The 21788-nt window shown below is 38.3% G+C and overlaps 1 protein-coding gene across 1 annotated transcript in view; it reads left to right on the top strand.

The window, feature by feature from the left end:
- The window catches only part of hcn4 (hyperpolarization activated cyclic nucleotide-gated potassium channel 4), a 76290-nt gene extending 55602 nt beyond the window's left edge, over positions 1-20688 (top strand). The window contains exons 7-8 of the mRNA XM_082535975.1: positions 9444-9608; positions 11816-20688. Coding sequence (XP_082392101.1) covers positions 9444-9608; positions 11816-14082 — 2432 coding nt within the window. The 3' untranslated portion in view covers positions 14083-20688. The remainder of the gene's footprint in view (positions 1-9443; positions 9609-11815) is intronic.
- Positions 20689-21788: the final 1100 nt, after the last annotated feature.

Below are 21788 nucleotides of genomic sequence, written 5' to 3'. Positions count from 1 at the left end.
CAGCGTTCTAAGTCCCCCGATCCCAATCTAATAGAGCATTCAAAAGAGATGCCAGATATGCCAACCCACAGGATCCAAAAGATCTACTGCCAACATCACTAGGTTGCCCTGTTGTGTCTGGCACTGCAGAACAACCAAAGAGGTCCTCTGTTTGGGGACGGGAATTGAGAACCGATTCTTGTAGAAATTCTCAGTAGAATGGAAATGTTAGTTTGCCTGCCTATCAATCCTGCTTATCAGTTCTTGCACTCGCACATTATGGATCAAAGTGTTTTTTTTAATGATTTTGTTATATTGTGGTTAAGGAGTATACACTGTATACACTAAGTAGTGCTTGCAGAGTAAAATATATGCATTATTAATCCAATTGTATTATTTCCTGGTCAGTAGCAAACGATATGTCATTGCTTTCAGCAGTTCCTGCACTAGATTTCTTTAAAGGATTTGTATTTAGTACTTTATTTACCAGGCTTTTTTGAGCCAAAACAGCTGTAGATTTGAATATTTTCTACAGTACTGTACAAAAAGCCTTGAGACAGTCCTCATTTCTTTATATTTTACTTGTAAAATGGAAAATATGTAAATTCATTTACTGATGCGTGCAGACATGCATGGGAATACATTGTATATAAGGCAAAAAAGGATTTTGCACAATTCTAAGGAGCTTGAAAGTCAGTACTTTGTAGGACCACTTTTGTTTTTCAACACAGTTTAAACTCTCTCAGGTTTTTCCCTGTTTCTAAAGAACATGACTTTCAGATATTATTCATCTGCTGTAGATCTTTTGTAGGTCTGCCACTTCTTTTGTCCTCCATTTGTCCAGTTTCTTCTGATTTCTTAAGGACATTGCCTGCATATAGAAATATGTCAAGTTGACTTATTGCAAATAGGTGCAAAACATTCTTCTTTGCCTGCCAAAGTGCATTATCTTCAGCATATCTTGTAGATTCTTCTAACGAAATGGGAACAAATTATACGACTTGCATAAGGTTCCTACTAACAAAGTGCCTAAAGATACAATTTCTTAAGTTGTATGTTATGTGTAAACACACTAACTGTTCATCCCCTAATTAGGTGGTCTTTTTTATGCTTAAATGGTTTAGTGTTTAGTCTAAAACAAACAAAATAATACAAACAAGCAAGCAAACAAAAGAAACAACAACATTCTTCTAAAAATGGCCAACAACAGGCACAATAACTGGACTGAAAATAAGTTAACAGTCAGCCAGTGTCCACAGAAAAAGACCTTTAGAAAGCCTGGAGGACTATCATTACAACAAGTCTGGTTCCTTAGAACTATAATCAAAAGGAAAGAGGGGTGGCTCAAGACTTTTGCACAGTGTTGTAAAAATCATGCAGCTGAAGTTCAAGATGGTGAAAAAGAGATGATGAGATGTGACAGGACCTCGGCATCAGCCACGATACTGAAAAGAAAAAATTCCAGAAATGTTTTACCTGTCTGTGGTTGCTAGCAAACAGAAGGTGTTCGTGTGGCTATGCTAATGCTGTGAGGGAGCGAATGTCACTGGGAATCAGTGAGCCCGTTGTGGATGTTCCAAAGGTTAGAGAGTGTCCGCTCTGTAGGCTGGGGGCTCTGTCGGGAAGGGAGATGGGACCTGACAGCAGGACTCAGAGTCCAGGTGAGCTTTGCCACACCAGGCTGCAGGACACAAATTCTTTATCGCAGACCAAGGCGGCCTGCTCATATTTATTAATTCACACTCATACACACGTACTCACACACACACACTTGTAACCACAGAGAAAGACGGGTACAACCACACACATGTAAACATCATGCAGATAGATGCATACTAAGACAAACACATTCAAAGGGCAGCATTTGTATTCACCTACATTCATTAAGTAGCTTTCCTGTACCTCATGTATTACACTGGTTCATCCCTTAAATGATTTTTATGCTTAAGTGATTTGAGGTTAAGCAGCTTAACAAATAAACACAGAACAAATTTCATGTTAAAATAAACCTTTGTTAGTTTAAATATGAAACCTATTCACTTACATGCATTGACTATTTTTTTTAATCTCATCTGAACATGTTATTGTCTTGACTTGTATCAGTCTTATCTAAAAGGTTTTTTCCCCCTAATTGACTGCATTTTATCCAGCTTCCTGCATCCCTGTAAGGATGGGAAAATTATAAAATCTCACAGAGAACATAATTAGTGGACCTCTACAATGTGTATACATGTTATGGACCATGGAATATTTTTCTTATAACAATTTTTTTTAATTAAGCTGGAGATGATGAGAAGCCTGATTTCAAATAAATTTGAGATAAAAAAAAAAAGAAAAAAGGACGATACGCTGACAAAAACCTCACAAACTGCCACATGAGTAAAACCTGAACCGCTCCACAGGAATGCCTTTATTGCCAACACCATGCTTCAGACAAAGGATAAGGACACTGTGGTCCAGTGTTTTGAAAGCATTTGTGAGAACAAAAAGCATAATCATAGAATTCCTTTAGTTAATAAATAAAAAATTAAATACTTTTAAAAGTGTCAGCATTAGAGGGCTAACTTAGACAACATTTTAAGAATTTTAATACGCAGCCAGCAAAAGTAGGGAAGATTGAAGAGCTCTAAAGATCAGAGAGCTCTAAAATCAGAGGCATGCAGAGTGGGAGGAGAAGCTGCAGGAAGTTAATGAGCCAATAGGTGAGCAGGAGGAGAAGGGAGCTTGCATTGGCAGCAGGGAGTGACCAGGCAGCTTGGCATTTTGGTGATGAAGTGAGCAGTGAGCAGAATGGAGTGGAACTTAATGAGAAATGTGGCTGGAGGTGGTGAAGCCTGGCAAATAGGTGACTGGGAGCAAAGAAGGCTGGCTGGTACACAAGGCACAGTCTAATGTACCAACCTGACCGTACACCTGTGGGTTACAGAACATTCTGGCAAAGACCAGCAGGAAAGTTTGGTTTGATATAATACAGAAGTTTATAAAATAACAATGAGCATGCGTGTCAGCAGCTGAAAGGAGCAGCTACGCCCAAGAAAGAAAAAAAAACATGCACATAGACAGACAGGGAGCTGCAGGAGTCAAGATAAAAGGGGTTGGATATTTGTTGGAAATCACAGGGACATATGTTGTCCAGGTTGGTGTTTTTTTTCTCTAGTTGTGTAGCAATCATTATGACAAGCATGCCGGGTATATTAAAAACATCATTAATGATTCCAAAAACAAGACTTGTCTTTAGAGAAAAAATATATTCCCTTTCTAGTTTTGCCAACATTTTTATACAACAGCTGTCCTGTAAAATGTCAAAAGACAGCTGGAACTTGTCATTTCTTCTACTGGCATTCAGCTCTGCTGTATTCTCATTTGATGTGTGCCATTCAGTGATGATTCAGGTTTTGATACATGCTTTTAAATAATATTACAGTATCCAGAATATTTTGGCAAGTAGACTAAAGGAAGGTCAATTTAGGTAAGCTTTACTGCACAACATTCAGCCAGTTTTCATTCGCACACATAAAATCCAACATATGAGAATTGCAAACGTTGTCGTAAAGAAGATTTTAGCAAATATAAAAAAAAAAAATGCTTTCCAGGTGCATTTTTTTCTAGATTCTTCCTTTCTTATTATTTTTCCCACACACACAATTTACTCTCCTCTTTGCCTCTTTGAGAGCTGGTGGAGGGGCTCAGGGGAGCCATCGTTCCTGTACTAAGAGCCTGGGACACATGGGCTGCATCATCCAACAGAAGGCTATATGTATCCTGACCTTGGTGAACACACATGGGCTTCCACTGGGTGATGTCTTCATCCTCTTTTAGCAGAGAAACATCCAATTTTAATTAGGCTCATTCTTTTTTAATGAATGCATTGTCAGTTAAGTGTGAAAAAGGAGTGTATCATGGTAATGGTAAAATGTTGTGTCTTCAGCACTGGCATGCCCAAATACAGTACTGGAAACAAGAATGACAAAAGAATACTATCACCATGTCATATATTGATCACAACCAGTCAGCTGTTTTGTATGTTGATAATATTATAGCTTTGTTCATTATGAATAACAAAGCCCAGAAATTGAACCGATAAAGAACTGTCTCAGTGTTAGTAAAGACCAAACAGTAAAGGGTAATTGTAGAAGCAGAAGTCAGTTTGAGGAGAAAACACACACCCCTCAGAGAACACAGGCAGAGCGACACCATCTAAGCTTGTTCTATGCTTTCATGCAGGATTTGGGGAGCACTGCGATGAGTCAGAGATGTGAGTAAGCAATGGGAATAGAACATTCATAAATAAATTGAATGTAACTTATGAACCATCAACAAAAGCAGCCTCAATTTGAAATGGAGTGCAGAAGTGCTCATCAGTGTAGCATAGTTTGTGTTTTACATTTTAGAGTAGGCTCCAATAGAGACCCAAAGCATTCAAATTATATAAAATGAATACAAAATATATGCATAGAGAACAAAACATAAATACAGCAATACTATAATGCAGAATTATTCAAGTTTGTATTTAATGTGAAATTTCTGTCTCAAAAAACAGCTCCTCAGTGGCCCAAGACGCTTCTAACATATAAATATTTAATACTGACCATCAAGGTACCGTATATGCTTTTAGCATACTAATTTTGTGGCTATTACATGTATATATTTATTGAGTTATTTTTATAACACTTGGAGTTCAGATGAACCTGTGTTTGGCTTCCCTTTCTTTCGGCAAACTCAGTTACAGGCCTGATAGCTAACTGTGCCTCAATACCTGACTTCCTGCAGAAACCCACAGAACAAGAGGATTTAATACAGAGCTGTGACACTCCTCTCCAAAGGGGATTACTGGAGCAGTGCTGTGAGAAATGGACCCCCCTTCCCCAGCACAGCTATAGCCAGGGCTACCCTGCCAGCACACACTCGCAACACATCTGCAAACAAGCATTGCAAATTTGTATATAGACTGTTGTTTTACTCAGTCGTTCACATCCACTCACCTCTCTTGCTAACTTAGGTATTGTCCATTCAGGCTCTCACACACAAACAGTAAAACACTGCATATGAGGTTATTTTTACGTTTCATATATAGTACACAGTAGGGCTGCTCAATTAATCGAATTTTAATCACGATTACGATCTGGGCTTTCAACGATCATTAAAAATGACTGAGCCGATTATTAGCCCCTCCCTCATTTATCCGCGACACCTTAAAGGCCGGTCCATGAAAATATTGTCGGGCATAAACCGTCCGTGGCGCAAAAAAGGTTGGAGACCGCTGATTAAGAGGACCCGAGGGAAGCTCGGAAAGTTAAGCAGAAGTTATTTGGAGAGGAGAGTGACTGCTGTTGGTTGAAAAGAGAGGTAAAAAAAACTTCAGTGGTGTTGCACACTATTTTATATTATTTTTTTTAAAGTCATTGTTAACCCTTTAAAGCCGATCAGAGCAGCACGCTCCGTTTTGTGTAACTATTTTTAAATCCCTGTAGAACCGGAACCGTGTAAGCTAGCGCAATAATTTGTTTTGCATATTAAACCGGAGGAGTTGTACTTACATCTTATGCCATCAGCTTGTCCTCGGTCACGGTTTCCTTCCACATAAAGCTTTGCAAAAACTGCATAAAAAGAGCTTGCAGCAACAAAAACATAATATTCCAGAAACACGCTTTGCCGATCCGATCAGCTGTTCGTAACACTTCCCACAGCGAAACAGACGTCAGACGAACTGTCACATGTCCGCCATTTGCTGGCCGAAACCGGAAGTGACGTCATTTCGCGGAAATTGTAGTTTTTTTTACTTGTAGGCCTTAAAAACCTATACTGGTCATGTTTGACTTTTCTGAATAGTTGCTGGGATGCTTAGAACTCGAATTGCACTGCTGGAAATAGTTTATTTTGATGCACCTGCTGTTTTCTTTGCAAATTTGCATCATAGGATTGTTTTTTTTCGCTTTTCCTGCAGTATATAAAAATTGGTGTATCTCCAAAATAAAACTATGAAGACACTCAAAATAAATTTCCTGTTGTTGTAAACTATTTTTTGCAACTTTTTTTGTATTTAAAGTTTTGAAGGATAAACCTCTTAAATTTCTCCAAGTAGTAATATATGTTAAAAAAAAAAAAAAAAAAGATTTTCAATTTTTTTTTTGTAGTTTATTGCACTTTTTTGCAATTAATGTAGTTACTATGGACTTAATGCATACATATTATTAAAATATGGGCTATAACAGTTGCATAGCAAATTGAAATGCTCCCACAAATGGCTCTACAACATGTAAAAATATAATATAAGCTCTGGCGGACTTGGTTCTATAGTAGGTCTTAAAGGGTTAAATAAATATCGTCAAATAATCGAGATCTCAATTTCAGTGAAAATAATCGTGATTATCATTTTTGCCATAATCGAGCAGCCCTAGTACACAGTGTATTTCTTACTTGCTTCGCTGCCAAATCATGCATTCTCTCTTCATCAGTTCCCTTGTCTCAATTTTCAAACCACTGCACACAATCATAGCCACTTCACACTCAGTGACCAGAAGAATACAAGGGCTTGTTTAGCCTAATGGAAGCCAGGGCAGTCTCTGCGCAGTAGTTTGTGAAACTCATTGTCATCTTACGTTGTTTTTTTTGTTTGTTTTTGTCATATAAAAGCCAAAATTGCTCTGTTCACTCATATATTTTTTATTTCTTTATTTCGCTAACAAATGGATAATGTCACAGTGGCTACATTTTTCTCTCTATAGTGCTATATGTCTTATATATAGTCTATATGTGCTTACCAATATCTGTCACTGACAACTGCTACACCATGAAGACTTTCATTTTAGGTTAATGAGTTCCTTTTGCAGATCGTGATAAGAATAATGTTTTTGTATCTGCAGTATGCAGTATAAGAGGGTTGGGCAGGGTAAAGGAAAATAAAATCTCCCCCAAAGAACATTAGGCTCTTATGTACACCAAGGTCATGGTCAATAAAATGAACTGAAGTTCAAAGTGTTAATGCTATGGTGATCTAACACCCTGTTTCTTACTGCCATTTTTGTATTGACAATATATAAGCATAAAGGGAATAATATATAGGCATTCTAAGCTAAATTATGTTGATCTTCTGACCTGTTCTTCAAGGCTACACGAGGTCATACTTTCATAAAATATCTTTTCTTTTTAAAATTGTGATAAAATTCTACTGCCCTTGTTTGAACAGGCAACATTTAGGAAAGTATACTGATATAGGGGATTCTAGATATCACATTATAGATTGCATTCAAATACCATGACCAATGATCTCACTTTTACACTTCACAGCTGCATTTCTTTTAAGTTGAATAGTGGCATTGTAAAGCGCTTTGGGTGCCTTGAAAAGCACTGTATAAATCCAATCGATTATTATTATTAAAATATGTTAAAGAAAATAGGTTTAAAGAAAGTATTGTCCAGAGAATGAGCTCCCTAACAAGCTGTAGTTTAACATTCTGTTTAAGTTTCAGTTATTCATGTTATTTAAAATTAATATATACTATCCATTACTACTACTCCTGCATAATGTTTGTGTAATCATGGTAAACAGCCAACATGCTACCCTTGCTCCATGCTACTGCACCCCAACCTTCCTCAAGTAACTTTAAAATAAACAAATAAATAAATAAATATATATATATATATATATATATATATATATATATATATATATATATATATATATATTGCACTTATGATAATGTAATAACAATAATGTAACATGGTTAACACTATCTGACTTTACCTGTGTCTTTACTGCTCCATAAGCAATGCATGAAGGTGAGCAGATGCAGGAAGATGAAACTAATGCAACTATAAGACAGCAGCAGACAGTAGCCTAAAGAGCCTAGCGCAGATAAGTTTAAATGAATAACGACATTACATTTGTTTATTTTCTAATTTGGTTTATCTTGGTCTGTCCTCATGTGATTGGTAGAAATATTAGATATTATATATATATATAATATACATATTATAGCTTTGTTGATATTTTGATATGAGCACTAATTTTAACAGGATGAAAGAAACTGATGTGATTAGCTTTGATTGTGTCTAGCCTCTAACAAGCCCTGGATCATTGACAGCATCCATTTTACATCATGCGCCCACACACAGCTCACTTTCAATGGAGCCACATATGAAAACTTGCACAACAGAGAAATTTACATGTTTTTTTGTTTGTTTTCTTTTCTCTGTCATGTCTCCATGTTGATGAAAGAGGCTTTTGATATGTGCAAAAAGAAAATCTAACACATTAATAGATAAAATAAAAGCACATGAAAAGTAGATTTTACATTTGAGAGTCAAACTATTCTAGTGGGATTTTTTAAACAATTTGATCTCATATAAAGAAAGTGTATAGTGTGGCATTATTGAGAGGATAAGTGTCAGAATGAGCTGGATCCTGGGTTTATAAGAAACAGGCAGTGCGATACAGACCACAGGAAGGGAGATGACAGCTTGATGTGATGATATAAATGTTAAACAGAAAGGATATTAATAAACTATTAATCCCATGGTATAAATGACTATTATTAATATATATGTACACAAGTCAAAGTTAATGTAATATAAAGTTATAGAATATACTATATTTTACTTATGTATACATCATTTTTATATAAGCATATTTATATGCACATAGTGTATCTTGTCTTCATATATTGCCTTACTGTCATGATCAAACACACATATAGCACGCTATATTAACATGCGTTTGTGCAGCCCAGATGCACATATATGATTATTTGCAAATTCAAACTCTTCCACAGCAATATTCCACTTAAATAAACAAGATCTGCATGCAGCAGAGACATAGTTGTACCCACACACGGGACTGTGAATTAGAACTGTACAGTAGTAAATGAAGCATTCGTTTTCCTGAGTACTTCTGGCAGATAAGGGCTGGCAGACATGTGAAAAAAATAAGTATTGCACTGCTGCACAAAATGATTTTTGCTAAAACAGGAAAATATTTTCTGTTAAATTATATGTTACAGTTTACATGCTGTATTATCAGGTAAAAAACATGAAAGTCATGAAATTATATACTTCAGAAAATAATAAATATCTGTTTTTTATTTTTTTTTTTAAACTAAGAATACCTTTTTGTTTACTTTTTTAAATACGTGTATTTTATGTAGAGAGGATGGCTTGTAAAAAAAAAGATAAAATCTATAAATATATTTAAACTTGAACATACATTGACTCATTTTGATGATGGTGGTGGAGAGAGCTGTGAAATACGCTGGATCAGAATCTCTTCAGAAAGGTTTTATTTAGTTGAAATTGTGTTTGTAATTTGATAATAATTAAACATCTGGCACCGTTCCTAGTTTAGCCTTTAGTAAAAAGTACTACTTCCACGGGTATACATTTTTTAAAAATTCTGGCTATATTGCAGGTGACCTCCAGCTTTAAACACCAGAAAACACTCATGTCTTATCTGTTGTGTTTTCTTACAGAGATTTGTTTGCTAACACGGGGCAGAAGGACAGCCAGCGTCCGAGCTGACACGTACTGCCGCTTGTACTCATTGTCTGTTGACAACTTCAATGAGGTACTGGAGGAATATCCTATGATGAGAAGGGCCTTTGAGACTGTTGCTCTGGACCGGCTGGACCGTATTGGTGAGAAAATCACATCCAGTCTCATCCATTTAAGCCAAAGTGCAAACCAGTACTACATATTTTCATTTAGTGAGTTTTGATAGCATTTTCCATCAAGAGAGCAAACACTTTCAAACCAGAACTGGAGCTCTTAGACAAAACTTAGGGGGTTTAAAACTGTTCTCAGTGATACTCAGTGACTGAAATTACTTTCAAAGTCATCTGCATATAAACATGCAGATAGAGCTCCGGTTTTAAAATCCCTGTGTGACTTCTCTTACTCATACAATTGATATTCTCTCCATATCCATCACTGTTCCCAGGCTCAGCCTAGGCAGATGAAAAATTCACAATGAAACGCATGCCTGTATCATCACTCAGCCTTCGCTGCATGCTGTTTTATCCTCAGCTATGTTTAGAATGGTAGATAGCGAAAATGCTTTAGGGGGTCTCTTTGTAGAAAATGGCTGCTTTGAAAAAGATGTGGTGGGCTGATAGGAATGTTTCTGTGAAATGGTCTCTTGTGTCCATCCCTTCTCCTGGGCTTGATGCCTATGTACACCATGTTTCCTAATAAAGTAACTGAAACAGGTGAAATCTGCAAATTAATTACTCTCTTGATGGACTTGGCACAATCTGATTTGCAGGTGATAAAAGGTCAAGAGGTGCAAGGTCAGGCTGGCTAAAATAGTTCCAATACGTCACAGAAAAAGCTCAAGTAATCTGACACCAGTCATAACAGAAAATTGGACAGATTGATCTGGGGCTTATAGCGTTTGCAGTATCATCAGATTTCACAGCCTTTTGTTAACACCAAATTGAAAATGGCAGTCATGTGAATTAACCCCATCACTGCTAGCGCAGCCACTGAACAATGACTAATGGACTCTAGCATCCAGACTGTGCACATTTTGTTAAGAGGGTAGTTTAGCAGTTGATATGCCTGCCATAATGACGCTCACCTTATTTCTTTGACCTTGTGCACACCTCACAGGTACTTCAAAGTACATACATTACCAGAGTGAAAACGTGACGGAGCACAAAAAGCTTTAGTAAGCAATAGTTAAATGAACAAATGAACACAGGATAATTGTTATTCTAAAATGGAATTTCAGATTTAGTATTAATATTTTTTCCACATAAATTTTTTTGTTGCATAGATGTTGCATTTTAGAACAAGAGCACTCAGAGAGCACAACTCCCTCCGAAGGACAAGGACTTTAATAAAGGCTATATAGTTAGCCTGTTATGGCATCATTGTGATGCCTTAGGACATAATATTTAAAAAAAATAAAATATGTGTTCTCCTCATGCTCTTTCATACAGTTCCGATCAAAAGACCACTTGAAAAATGGCAAAAAAAATCATATTTTGCGTGTTTGGATCTTAACAAGGTTCCAAGTAGAGCTTCAACATGCAACAAGAAGAAATGTGAGACAAAACGTTTTTTTAAACATGCAATTTATTGAAAACAGCGCTTAAACTGAAACAGGCTGAAACATGCAAAATATGATGTTTTGCCATTTTTCAAGTGGTCTTAAAATTTTGATCAGGATTGTATGATATATAACCTGGTATGGTTTCTGGAGAAAAAGTTTCAAGGTCAACTTTGACCTCGGCTCTAACAATGAAGGTCAAGGTCAAATGCTTAGCCAACCTAGGCACTCATGTCCCCCAAGGCCTAGTATGTTATTGTGAAGTTTTAAGGGAATCCATTAAAAAATTTTTTTTAAGTTTTTATTAATTTTCACATTTGGTGTGACCTTGACTTTGACCTGATTTTCATCACAGTTAACTCAGTTCGAGCTGCTATTGGTATCTACCGTCACACAAAATTTGAAAATGATATCTTGAAAACTATGGACAAGAATGCTAACAAACTGAAAAACAAAAACGAATCAATTACACACTCCCTCTGAGAGGGATACCTCCAGGTTTATTGTCTTTTTTTCTTTTTTCTTTTTTACAGTGTTTATTTTGTATCAAGCATGTCACCAAAATATTGTTCACCAAAATATTATGACACAATGGTTGTTTTACGATTTCCCCTTTTTACTTATGGAATCACACTAAAAGCTAATCTAATGTTTATCCTTTTCGTTCATACCTGTTATTATGCTAGCTTCTTCTTTTAGAAAGGGTTTTTGGAATATTCTTTCTTCTCTTACTTTTCACTCTTGTTTTCTGTGTGTCTGTCTTTGTGTGTGCATGGACATGCGCTCTTAAAGGCAAGAAAAACTCCATCCTGCAGCACAAGGTGCAACACGACCTCAGCTCTGGTGTACTCAACTACCAGGAGAATGAGATCATCCAGCAGATTGTGCAGCATGACAGGGACATGGCCCACTGTGCCCACCTCATGCAGAACGCTCCACCACAGACACCGCCCTCACCTACCCCTGTCATCTGGGCCCCACTCATCCAAGCACCTCTCCAGGCAGCAGCTGCCACCACCTCTGTAGCCATAGCCCTGACACACCATCCCCACCTCCCATCAACGCTCTTCAGACCTCCAGTTTCTGTCCTCGGTTCCCTGAAGGACCCTCCTAGCCGACTTAAAAAGTTTCACACATTTGTTCCTTCATCCACATCACCTGGCTCTGCTGGGGACTCTCCTTCTAGCACACCTTCTAAGCTGCAAACTGGGATAGACATGCCATTGCTGGCGTCTTTCCGGGCCCAGCAAATTACATCAGGTTCAGGGGCAACTAGTTCAAACCAGCATGCTTCAGGTAGCGGAATACAACGCGGACCTTGCAGGTCTGGGCCTGTGTCCAGTGGAGGAGCAACCTCCGTGTTCCCGTTTGGTCAGTTTTCATCTTCTGGTTCACCTTCATCTAGTACGGCCCAGCTGCACCCTCAACCACAAAATCAAAAATCCTTCCGCTCTGGTACACCACCTCTCTCAAACCTCTTTCACCAAGGATCTATAGGTGGAAGCACAGGGTCAGGACTAAGTGGAAGTTTAGCTGGAGCTTGTGGTGGTGCTACGGGATGGACTTTAGGTGGAGCAGTTGGAGGTTTTGTGGAAGGGGCCACTGGTGGGGACACTTCCTGGGCGGGAGAGGACTATACAACTGGGTTGTTAGAAGTGACTTCTGGTGGGCACTCTGGGTTGGGAGGAGCTAATGGTGGATCAGTAGGAGGGATCTCAGGGGAAACCAAGGTAGGAGTATCTGAGGGAGCAGTGGAAACTGTTTGTAGCAGGTTATCAGGTGGATTGGTGGTACCCAATACATGTGGGCCCATAACTGATACGGCAAAGAGATCAATTGGGGGGACTTCCAGAGGATCACTGGTAATAGCTTCCGGGGGGTCAGTCAGTGGAACTTCTGGAGAATCACTGGCAGTGACTACCACTGGAGGATCCCTGGGACGGGCTTCTGATGGATCAGTGGGACTGGTTTATGGTGGAGCCTCAGGGGGAACATTTGGAGGATTTTCTTGTGATTCAACACAAGGAAATTCTGGCGGATCAATGGGGAGGACTTCTGGTGGATCAACAACTAGCCATTTAGGTGGAGGTTCAAGTGGGACAGTTGGAGGAGTGACTGGAGGACATATAGGCAGAGCAGTAAGTGGCACAATTGGAAGCCATATAGCAGGATCTACAGCTTGTTCTCTTGGAGGAATTACTTCTGGGCTTATTAGTTCCTCTCGCTGTCAGAGCCCTATATCTAATAATTCTCTATCTGGTCAGCTTCCCCAAAACCAACCACCTGCCAAGCCTCCTCAGGTGGCTCCTCTGCAGCAGTTTGCTGGAGGAGGCAGGACTACCAGTGGATTAAACCTTTTCCAGTCCCCTCCACAAGGTTCCCCATCCTCTGGTAGAGGACAGCACAGTCAGCAGCCTGCTGAGGGCTCCCCATCTTCCCTCAGCCATTCTAGCCTGGCAGGCCTCCAGTCTGGCTGCTTACCTCACCAGATGTCACTGGAAAGGTCTGCATTGGCTTCTCTGGCCCAGTATGGTTCAGCAAACGCCTCACCCTGCCTTACTCCAGTCGCACCCAGTCCCACTGTTCAAAGCCCTGTGGCAGGCAGGACTTTCCACTACAGTGACCCTTCTAGTGTCACAGGATCCCACAGTTCTTTGCTCATGCCTCAAACTTGTTTTCCTTCACAGCTTCCAAGCCAGCCACAAAGTACAGGAAGAGATTCCCCCCTGGGACGTTTTTCTGAGGACCTAAAGCTTTTATCTAGCTCCCATTCATCCCTGCCCCAGGAGGTGGCCCAGGTCTTAAGCCACCAAACTCCTTGCTCTTCAATAGAAACTGGGTATTACCCTTCTCCATTTTCCTCTCCTACTCTTGTACCCAAACCCTGTAGCTCAGTGCCAGGGCACATGACTCCTCCAATCCAGATGTCTCCGGGGCACCCTCACCAGACTTATTCCTCCGGGGCCTCACCAGCCTTGTCTTTACGGAGGGACTCTGCTGCCTTTTCATCTGATCTAGAACCTCAGTCTGTCCGCTCTAAACTCCCTTCAAATTTGTGAGGATTGATCACACCCTCCTGTGCTCCTTTGAACTAAAACACAAATGATCTCCATTTGTGGCATTCTTTTCTGTCTTCAGACTATTTTTCACTTTATTTTTACCAAGATTTTACATTTACTGTGATTTAAAAGACACTTCATAGGGCAACTCAGAGCTCTATAGTACACTTTGTTTGATTTATGCTTTTTCCTTTTATTATTCATTGATACTGTGTATATAGATAGAGTTATATTTAAATGATAAGTTAATCAAGGGACTAGGAGGGTGTGAAAATGATCTCCATTTAAAAGACAGTCATTTTATTTATTTCTATAACTATGCCAAATTCATGTTGTGATGTTTAGGTGATTCAATGGACTACCCAATAATACTCGTTTTCTGCAGGAACCTATGCACTAACACCTGCATGTATCAATGTTTTTGTCTTTCTTTCTTTTTTTTGCGTGTGTGTGTTTAAAAATTATCTACATTTTTAGCGAAAAAACATGCTTTGAGACAGTCTGACTCTTGTATTATCTCATTTAGGATCACATATTGTTGATCCTTAAATGTATCTATTAGATTGTACTTATTTATTCTCTGTATAATCTTTTCAAAACCTTGAGGGATGGAGAAGAGATTTTAGGAAACCAAAAAGACTTTTCCTGTGGGATAATACTTCACCACTTCTTGACCCATTATCCTTGCTTTCTACCACTTTCTCAAATTACTACTGTTTTTGAAGCAGGGGTACAGGGGTTCAGCGAGCTCCCCTCCGTCTAAATATTGAGACGTAACAGTATGTGAGTGACTGGCTTTCTGCAGAGTCCTCAATCATGTCCTAACAAGCTCACTTTGTCTTCCAAGCTCATGTTGCTAATGTGTGTAGAAAGCATGTGAAAGCATATTTTTTCCCCTGACTGTGAGCAACTGTTAATGTGTGAGTGTTAGTGCTAATATGTGTGAATCAGTGGAACAGTCAGATGCAAAGCAAAACTTTTTCCTAGAATGATCATCAGAGCCTTTTTACACAAAAACTAGGACTTCCATTAGCGTGTATGATCCACTGTGTAGCACGCAAACAATTTAAAGTAAAAAATAGCCAGATGTTTAATATCCCACAAACTAGACTTTCATGTAGGAAAAACAGTATATTCAGTACACAATCTGAAGTATTTGAAAAATGCTGGAAACTAGAATACACCTTGATATTTAATTACTTCTATTTTAGTTGTTATATGCTGTCAACAAAGACATTTTTGAAAGCTACTGCTGAGTTGGAGATGAAGTTGAATGTAAGTAAGTACTTTTGCTATTGTAGATTAACTGAAGGCACAATGCTCCAGGGGGTTAAGAGACTGTTCCACCACTGAAAAGGTCATGGATTCAATATCTTTGACAGATGTTTCCAGCAGCAGCAGCAGCAGCCATTTCTACTGCCAAAGTGTCCTTTACCAAGACACAGAATAAGTACTTGATAAATTGTTTGTGAGGTTATTGGATGTGTTACTCAGTTAGGTTCTCTAAAACAGATTACTCCTCTGCATGTGTTCCTTAAAATATTGATGCATAACTACATTGCCAAAGTAAACCTGAGAAAAATTGTACAATTGCAATATAATCTCCAATACATAGATTACTTAACAAGTAAAGATAAGAGAGATTTTGACACACACACGCACGCACACACACACGCACACACACACACACACACACATACACACACACACACACACACACACATATATATATATAAGTGAAAACGAGTACACTCATTGATTTAATAGCTTGTGGAATCAGCAGCTTTTATCAGCAACTTCAAGTAATCATTTTCCACATGAATTTATTGGTCTCTCACTTCGTTATAGAGGAAATTTGGCCCACTCCTCTTTGCAATGTTGCTACAGTTCATTAAGGTTTGTGAGCATTCATCCTAAGATCTTAAGACACAGCATTTCAACCAGGTTGAAGTATGGATTTTGACCACACCATTGCAACACCTTGATTCTTTTGTTTTTCGGTCATTCTGTTGTAGATTCGCTGCTGTGTTTGAGATTATTGTCCTGTTACATGACCCAGTTTTAGCCAAGTTTTAGCTGTTGGACAGATGGTTTCACATTTGACTCTAAAATACTTTGGTCCACAGAGGAGTTCATAGTCAATTCAATAACTGCAAGGTGCCCAGGTCTGCTGTAGGTAGCAAAACAAATGCAAGTCACCCCTCCACTACTATGCTTGACAGTTGGTATGACATGTTTGAGCTGATATGCTGTGTTTGGTTTTCACCAAACGTGGTGCTGTGCATTATAGGTAAACATCTCCACTGTGGTGTTTTTTGTTCTTCAAGGACATTGTTCCAGAAGTCTTACGTTTTGTGTTGCCATGTTCTTTGTAGAGAGAAGAGGCTTTCTCCTGGCAACCCTTCCAATTGTACTGTCATAAACTTTGACATTTGACATGCTAACTGAGGCCTGTAGAGTCTGAGCTGCAGCTCTTGTTTTATTTTTGTATTTTTTGTCAGCTTCTCTGAACATTCCAAGGCCTGTCCTTGGGGTGAATTTAATAGGACATCCATTCCTGTGAAGACTGTAGCATTGTGTTAACACACACCTGAATGAAGACCAGGAAACTGCTAAAACTTGTGCTGTTGTAAAGGTGGTCATACTTATATGATGCATTAATCAAATACATTTGATTAACAGGACCTGGCTCTTAGTGCATCAAATAGGATCAAAAGTATGCTTATGTACGTTTGCAATTATTTATTCAACAAATGTGTCAGTTGATGTAATAGTCTTGTGGAAAAAGTAACTACAATTCTAAAGCCATTTTGCACTTTTTTAAAGTAATTTTAAGCATAAATAACATAAAATTATATTAATTTCAAGATGTTTGATGTTTTTCTTCTATGTGCTTCCTATTTCACTCCCAATCTTTCAACAGGATTCAAATCTGAGCTACGACTAAGCCATTCCATAACTACCCCTTTTTCTTTATTTGAGCCATTCCTTGTTGCATCTCCTAATGTGTATACTACTAGTGTGAAACTTCAGACAGCCTTTCATTGTCTTTAGGCACTCTTCAATATAATGCAGAATTCATAGTGGGATGAATGACTGTAAAATCTGCAGTCAGGCAGCAAATTCCCTCTAAACACACAATTTGGTGATTCATTCACTGACAATAAGGTTTTTTTGCTCCTGAAAACTTGATTCTGATCTGTGTCAAACATGCATATTAATATTATTACAAAAAGAATAATATTTGATTTCTCTTTTCCTGAGCACATTGTTCCAAAAGGCCTGGTCTTTGCATATACAGACAATAACATTGTGACATACTGACAGGTGAAGTGAATTAGTGGGTGGGCTATATTAGGGAGCAAATGAAAATGTTGTCCTCAAAGTTCAGAAGCAGGAAAAAATCAGCAAGCATGAGGATTTGACTGAGTTTGACAAAGGACAAATTATGGTAAATGGGAAATAAATAATTTTTTTGTATTCAGTGTTTCTACTCCAGCTGAGCTTTATACAACATGTCTCATTCCCCCATTCACACAAGCACTTTACAAGCAAGATGATCGATGTATCAGAGAGCAACTTGGGTTTCGTATCTTACTTAGTGGCTTCCGGTTGAGCAGACACCAGCAGATAACAAAGCTAACTGCAGATCCTTTGATGAGATCTCATCAAATGATCTGCTGATTGGCTGAATTCTCTGGGGAACAATTAATAGACAAATTAGTAGTCATTTAAAGTATATTATTACTTATAAGTAATTTAGCTTACAGTGGAATTATTTATTTCAGATTGTTTTGGAAATATTTTTACAATATTTCTTAGAGCTCTTAGAGAGCTTTTCAGATATTGATACAACAACACTACACACATGGAAAGTAAATGAAGACCGGATCTTATGTCACAGGTTTAAGTGAGACAATTTCAACCTGTCACTTCCTAAAGAGTTTGTAATTATCAGAGTATCCTGAACACCTGATTCCCATTTCATGGATTTGAAGGGTACATAAGTGATGTACTTACTTTTTTCAAAATTTTGATTTTGGTATTCTTATTTTTCTTTGTTTATTTTATTTAAATGAAATGGCTGAGAAAATGGCAATTAAATGCCTCAATTTTATTTTATTTACTAGAATTATTATTAAGCAGCGTCTCAAAAAGCAACAGTTTTTTGCTTGTTGAAAACTTTTTTAAAAAGTATAATGGGATATTGTTACTTTTCACATGATCATCTATGATAAGTAACGTTTAGATAATTTAGATTTTTTTTTTACTAGTGTTCAGTCAAAAAGCACGTATCAGAGTCTGTTTGAATAAAAGTATGCTTTCAAAATCTGTTGGCACTAAAGGGAGCCTTCAAGTGGTTAAAAAACGATATACACAGCAGAGTAAGGTATCATGAAACTCTCAAAGGGGAGGATCAGTGATATGTTTCTACATGTTTGTCTGTAGCTCATCACAAAGGCAGACCCAGGTTCCACCGAGACAGCTGAGTCCTTAACTAAGTCACAGCAGTCAGCCACTGCAGTCTAATTTAACAAGACATGTCTGTAATCCCTTGACCCTCAAATACTATCCAGGAGTCACGCACATACAAAGCTACCATGCCCTCCCCTCATTACAGTCATGTAAAGTTATACTCATAATGTATAGCAGTACACATGGCATGACACGCAGTTGCACAAATGCACATTTACTGACATGCTCATGTCCATTAGATCGTATTCTCATTTTCCAAAAAAATTAACTATTTTGGATTTCCAATTTAAAAAAAAATTACATTTCATGTTGTTGAAAATGTTGAGCAAATTTTACGACCAACCTGCCCAGCCACAGCAGTTTTAACCACTTTTATAATTAGGAATTAAGCACATTTCTTTTTGTGTTTGACTCACAATATTAGAACAAGTTATTGTTATTATTATTTTATTATTTTGCAAGTATGCATTCACTGAGTATGTATGTGTTTCACTTATCTATAACCTCTTAAGAATTATGGGAAACACTATGACTAATGAATATTTTTCCATCATCAGCCCAAAGGGACTTTGGGGCTAGTAAATGTGGAATATAATCGAGTGATATTGTGTTAGATAGAGACAGACTGGGGAGGGGCATCACAGAGAACGTAGCGTTAATCATTACAGCAATGTATTTAAACCAATATAATGAATTTTTTTAATGTTTAAAAATAAGAGTCTTCTTGCTCTAGACAGACAGACTGGGTTACTAATGGTTATAGCAGTGCTTTGTTCACCTCTCCCACATCTAACACCTTTTTTCATTAGCAGTAAACAGCTATCTGAATGGCTCTAAAACATTTATATTGGCTTCATGGCTCAAGGAGAAGGAAACAGAGCTCTGGAACAAAATCACAATAATAAAGACACAGAAATGTTTCACATCGGGGATATTGATTATCTGATTGTGTAGGCATTTAAAACCACAATTGTTCTGTACCTGTTTCCATCATAAAGTCAGACAGGCTACTGTGCCTCCAACATCAGGAAAAAGTTCCCCATTTTTTCTCACAATATGACCTTATTAAGGTATAGAGTTGGAGGATAGTTTGAAGCCTGCCTGCAAGACAAAGGTGTAGATGTGAGGCGGCATTGATGCACTGCAGGAATGACATAGTTGGACACTTAGCCACAGGGAAGACAAGTAGTCCGACAGGCACCCCATGTGGTACTCATGTTGATGGGTTACTTGCCCCCACTTTGTGATTGTAGAGCGCTAGTGGATGTTTTTCAACATTGATTAGGAGAAAATGAGAGAAAGTTTTGAGCGGTGTGAGTGAGTGCACATGCAAGACAGTGTGCCCCTCAGTTACAAGGCAGAGTTGATAGCCAGAGGTGCTGTCAGACATGAGTGGGACATGGGTCCTAGATTGTATGGAGAGGTAAACACTGTGGAGGGACTGACAAATTGGCTAACTCAGTCTGTTCCATTATCACAGATAACTGGTTAAAGAAGAGTCTGGGTTTGTTTTTAACTGAGTCTATTAAAGTTGGTTTGAAAACTGCTGATTACTGTGAAGTAAAAGAAAATTAGCTATTGATTAATCATCTTCTGGCTTGAATTATGTAATGTAAATGACGAGGAGGTTCATTATCCTTATGGTCACAAAATATGTTTAGCTTCATTCATCTAATCCTTCATTCAGACTAAAGGTATGAAAATAGCCAAAACTAGAGTAACAAGATTTTCACCTGACAGCGATGTTTATTCTTCAAGGGGATTTTCTGTTTCCATCCTGCTAGACTTTTTGCTGCATCTGTAGCATAGTGTAGTATAGAGGCAGTGTTTTTTTTTTCTTAGAGGAATCGTCTGGGAATTAGATTAGAAGGCTTTGAAACTTTGTGTCGTTTGAGGCGAATAAAGAAAAACAACGGTGACTCACTCGCTCATGCAGAGACCTATTTTCATTATGTCTCCCTGTGTCACCCATCCAAACATGGGAAGAAAATGGCTGTTTGAGAGCAATAGAGAAAACAGCAATGAAGGGGCAGATGAAGCGTCACAACATCTGCCATCTTTCTGTACAAACTCTTGGAGCTAGTTTTTCAGAAATCTGTATAGAGGAAACCAAGGCTGGACTGGGACAAAAAATCGACTGGAGACCGGCCCACCAGGATAAAGATTGAAAATGTGACGTCATTCAGGGGTAAAACCGCAAAGGGTTCTGGGAACTTGTGGCAAGAGGTACTAGCGCACGCAGGCTTTCAATTGAACTCAGTTACACAGGGATAAAAAGAAACCCAAAAAATGGCAAGAAGCTGTTGTATTATTAACTGCAATAGCCGGTCGCATGACAGCCACGGGAAGCCGACGGGTAAAGAGATCGTTTTTTTTTATCGGATTATGTCGTTGAAGAGAAATTTTTTAAGCCATGTTTCCGAAGTAAGAGCCACGGATGGTCTGGATATACCAAATATAACGTCTCAGAACACTCCAGCTCACATGTTAGTCTGCTCCAAGCATTCCCACAAAGGTCAGAGTTTTGTAGTAGTTAATACGTCATTTTTCTTAACATAATTGGTGATATAGGTTACAAGCAAGTCTGGCGCTGAACAGAAATTGTCGCGCTATGCTCCTTTGTTTATTGTACATAAATAGTGAATTGTCCTGACACAATATTGCGCTTCGCTTCTGTTATTACCATGGTACATTGACAAAAACATATACTTTTATTCACAGGATAAAACAGTTGTTTTGTATCACTAATTGTCCAGTGCGATTACAGCATACAATATTATTGTCACTGCTACATTTCTGTAATGAACCAGAAATTATTTCCACTACTAATTAATTACCGTTGAGCTCAAAGGTCCTATTAATAAACGGTTAACGAATGTGTATTTATGACGACGATTTGTGAGACTGGTAAACTTTGTTCGTACGATGGTCTTTCGTTCTACTCGGTGCATTTCAAGGTCCTGTACCCATCCGTCGGTAAACTGTACCTGGGCTTGTTGCAGTGACCTGAAGTTACTAAACTTCATGAGTGTATGCACTCACTCCAAGAACCGTATAATTATAAATCTGAGCGTGGTGAAAGTTGGGCAACACGCTAACGTCTTTTGTCCACTCTGTGTGCTCGTAAGGGTCTGACCCTTTCACTCCTTTGATTTTTTCCTCGTATCTTTTCTTTGTCTTTTCGTCGAGTCTGTCTTTGTACGGACCGGCATTGTTCTCCTTTTGTTTTG

Source organism: Aulonocara stuartgranti, assembly GCF_965226115.1.
Source record: "Aulonocara stuartgranti genome assembly, chromosome: 1".
Lineage (NCBI taxonomy): Eukaryota > Metazoa > Chordata > Actinopteri > Cichliformes > Cichlidae > Aulonocara > Aulonocara stuartgranti.
This window is presented reverse-complemented; position numbering and strand designations above follow the sequence as displayed.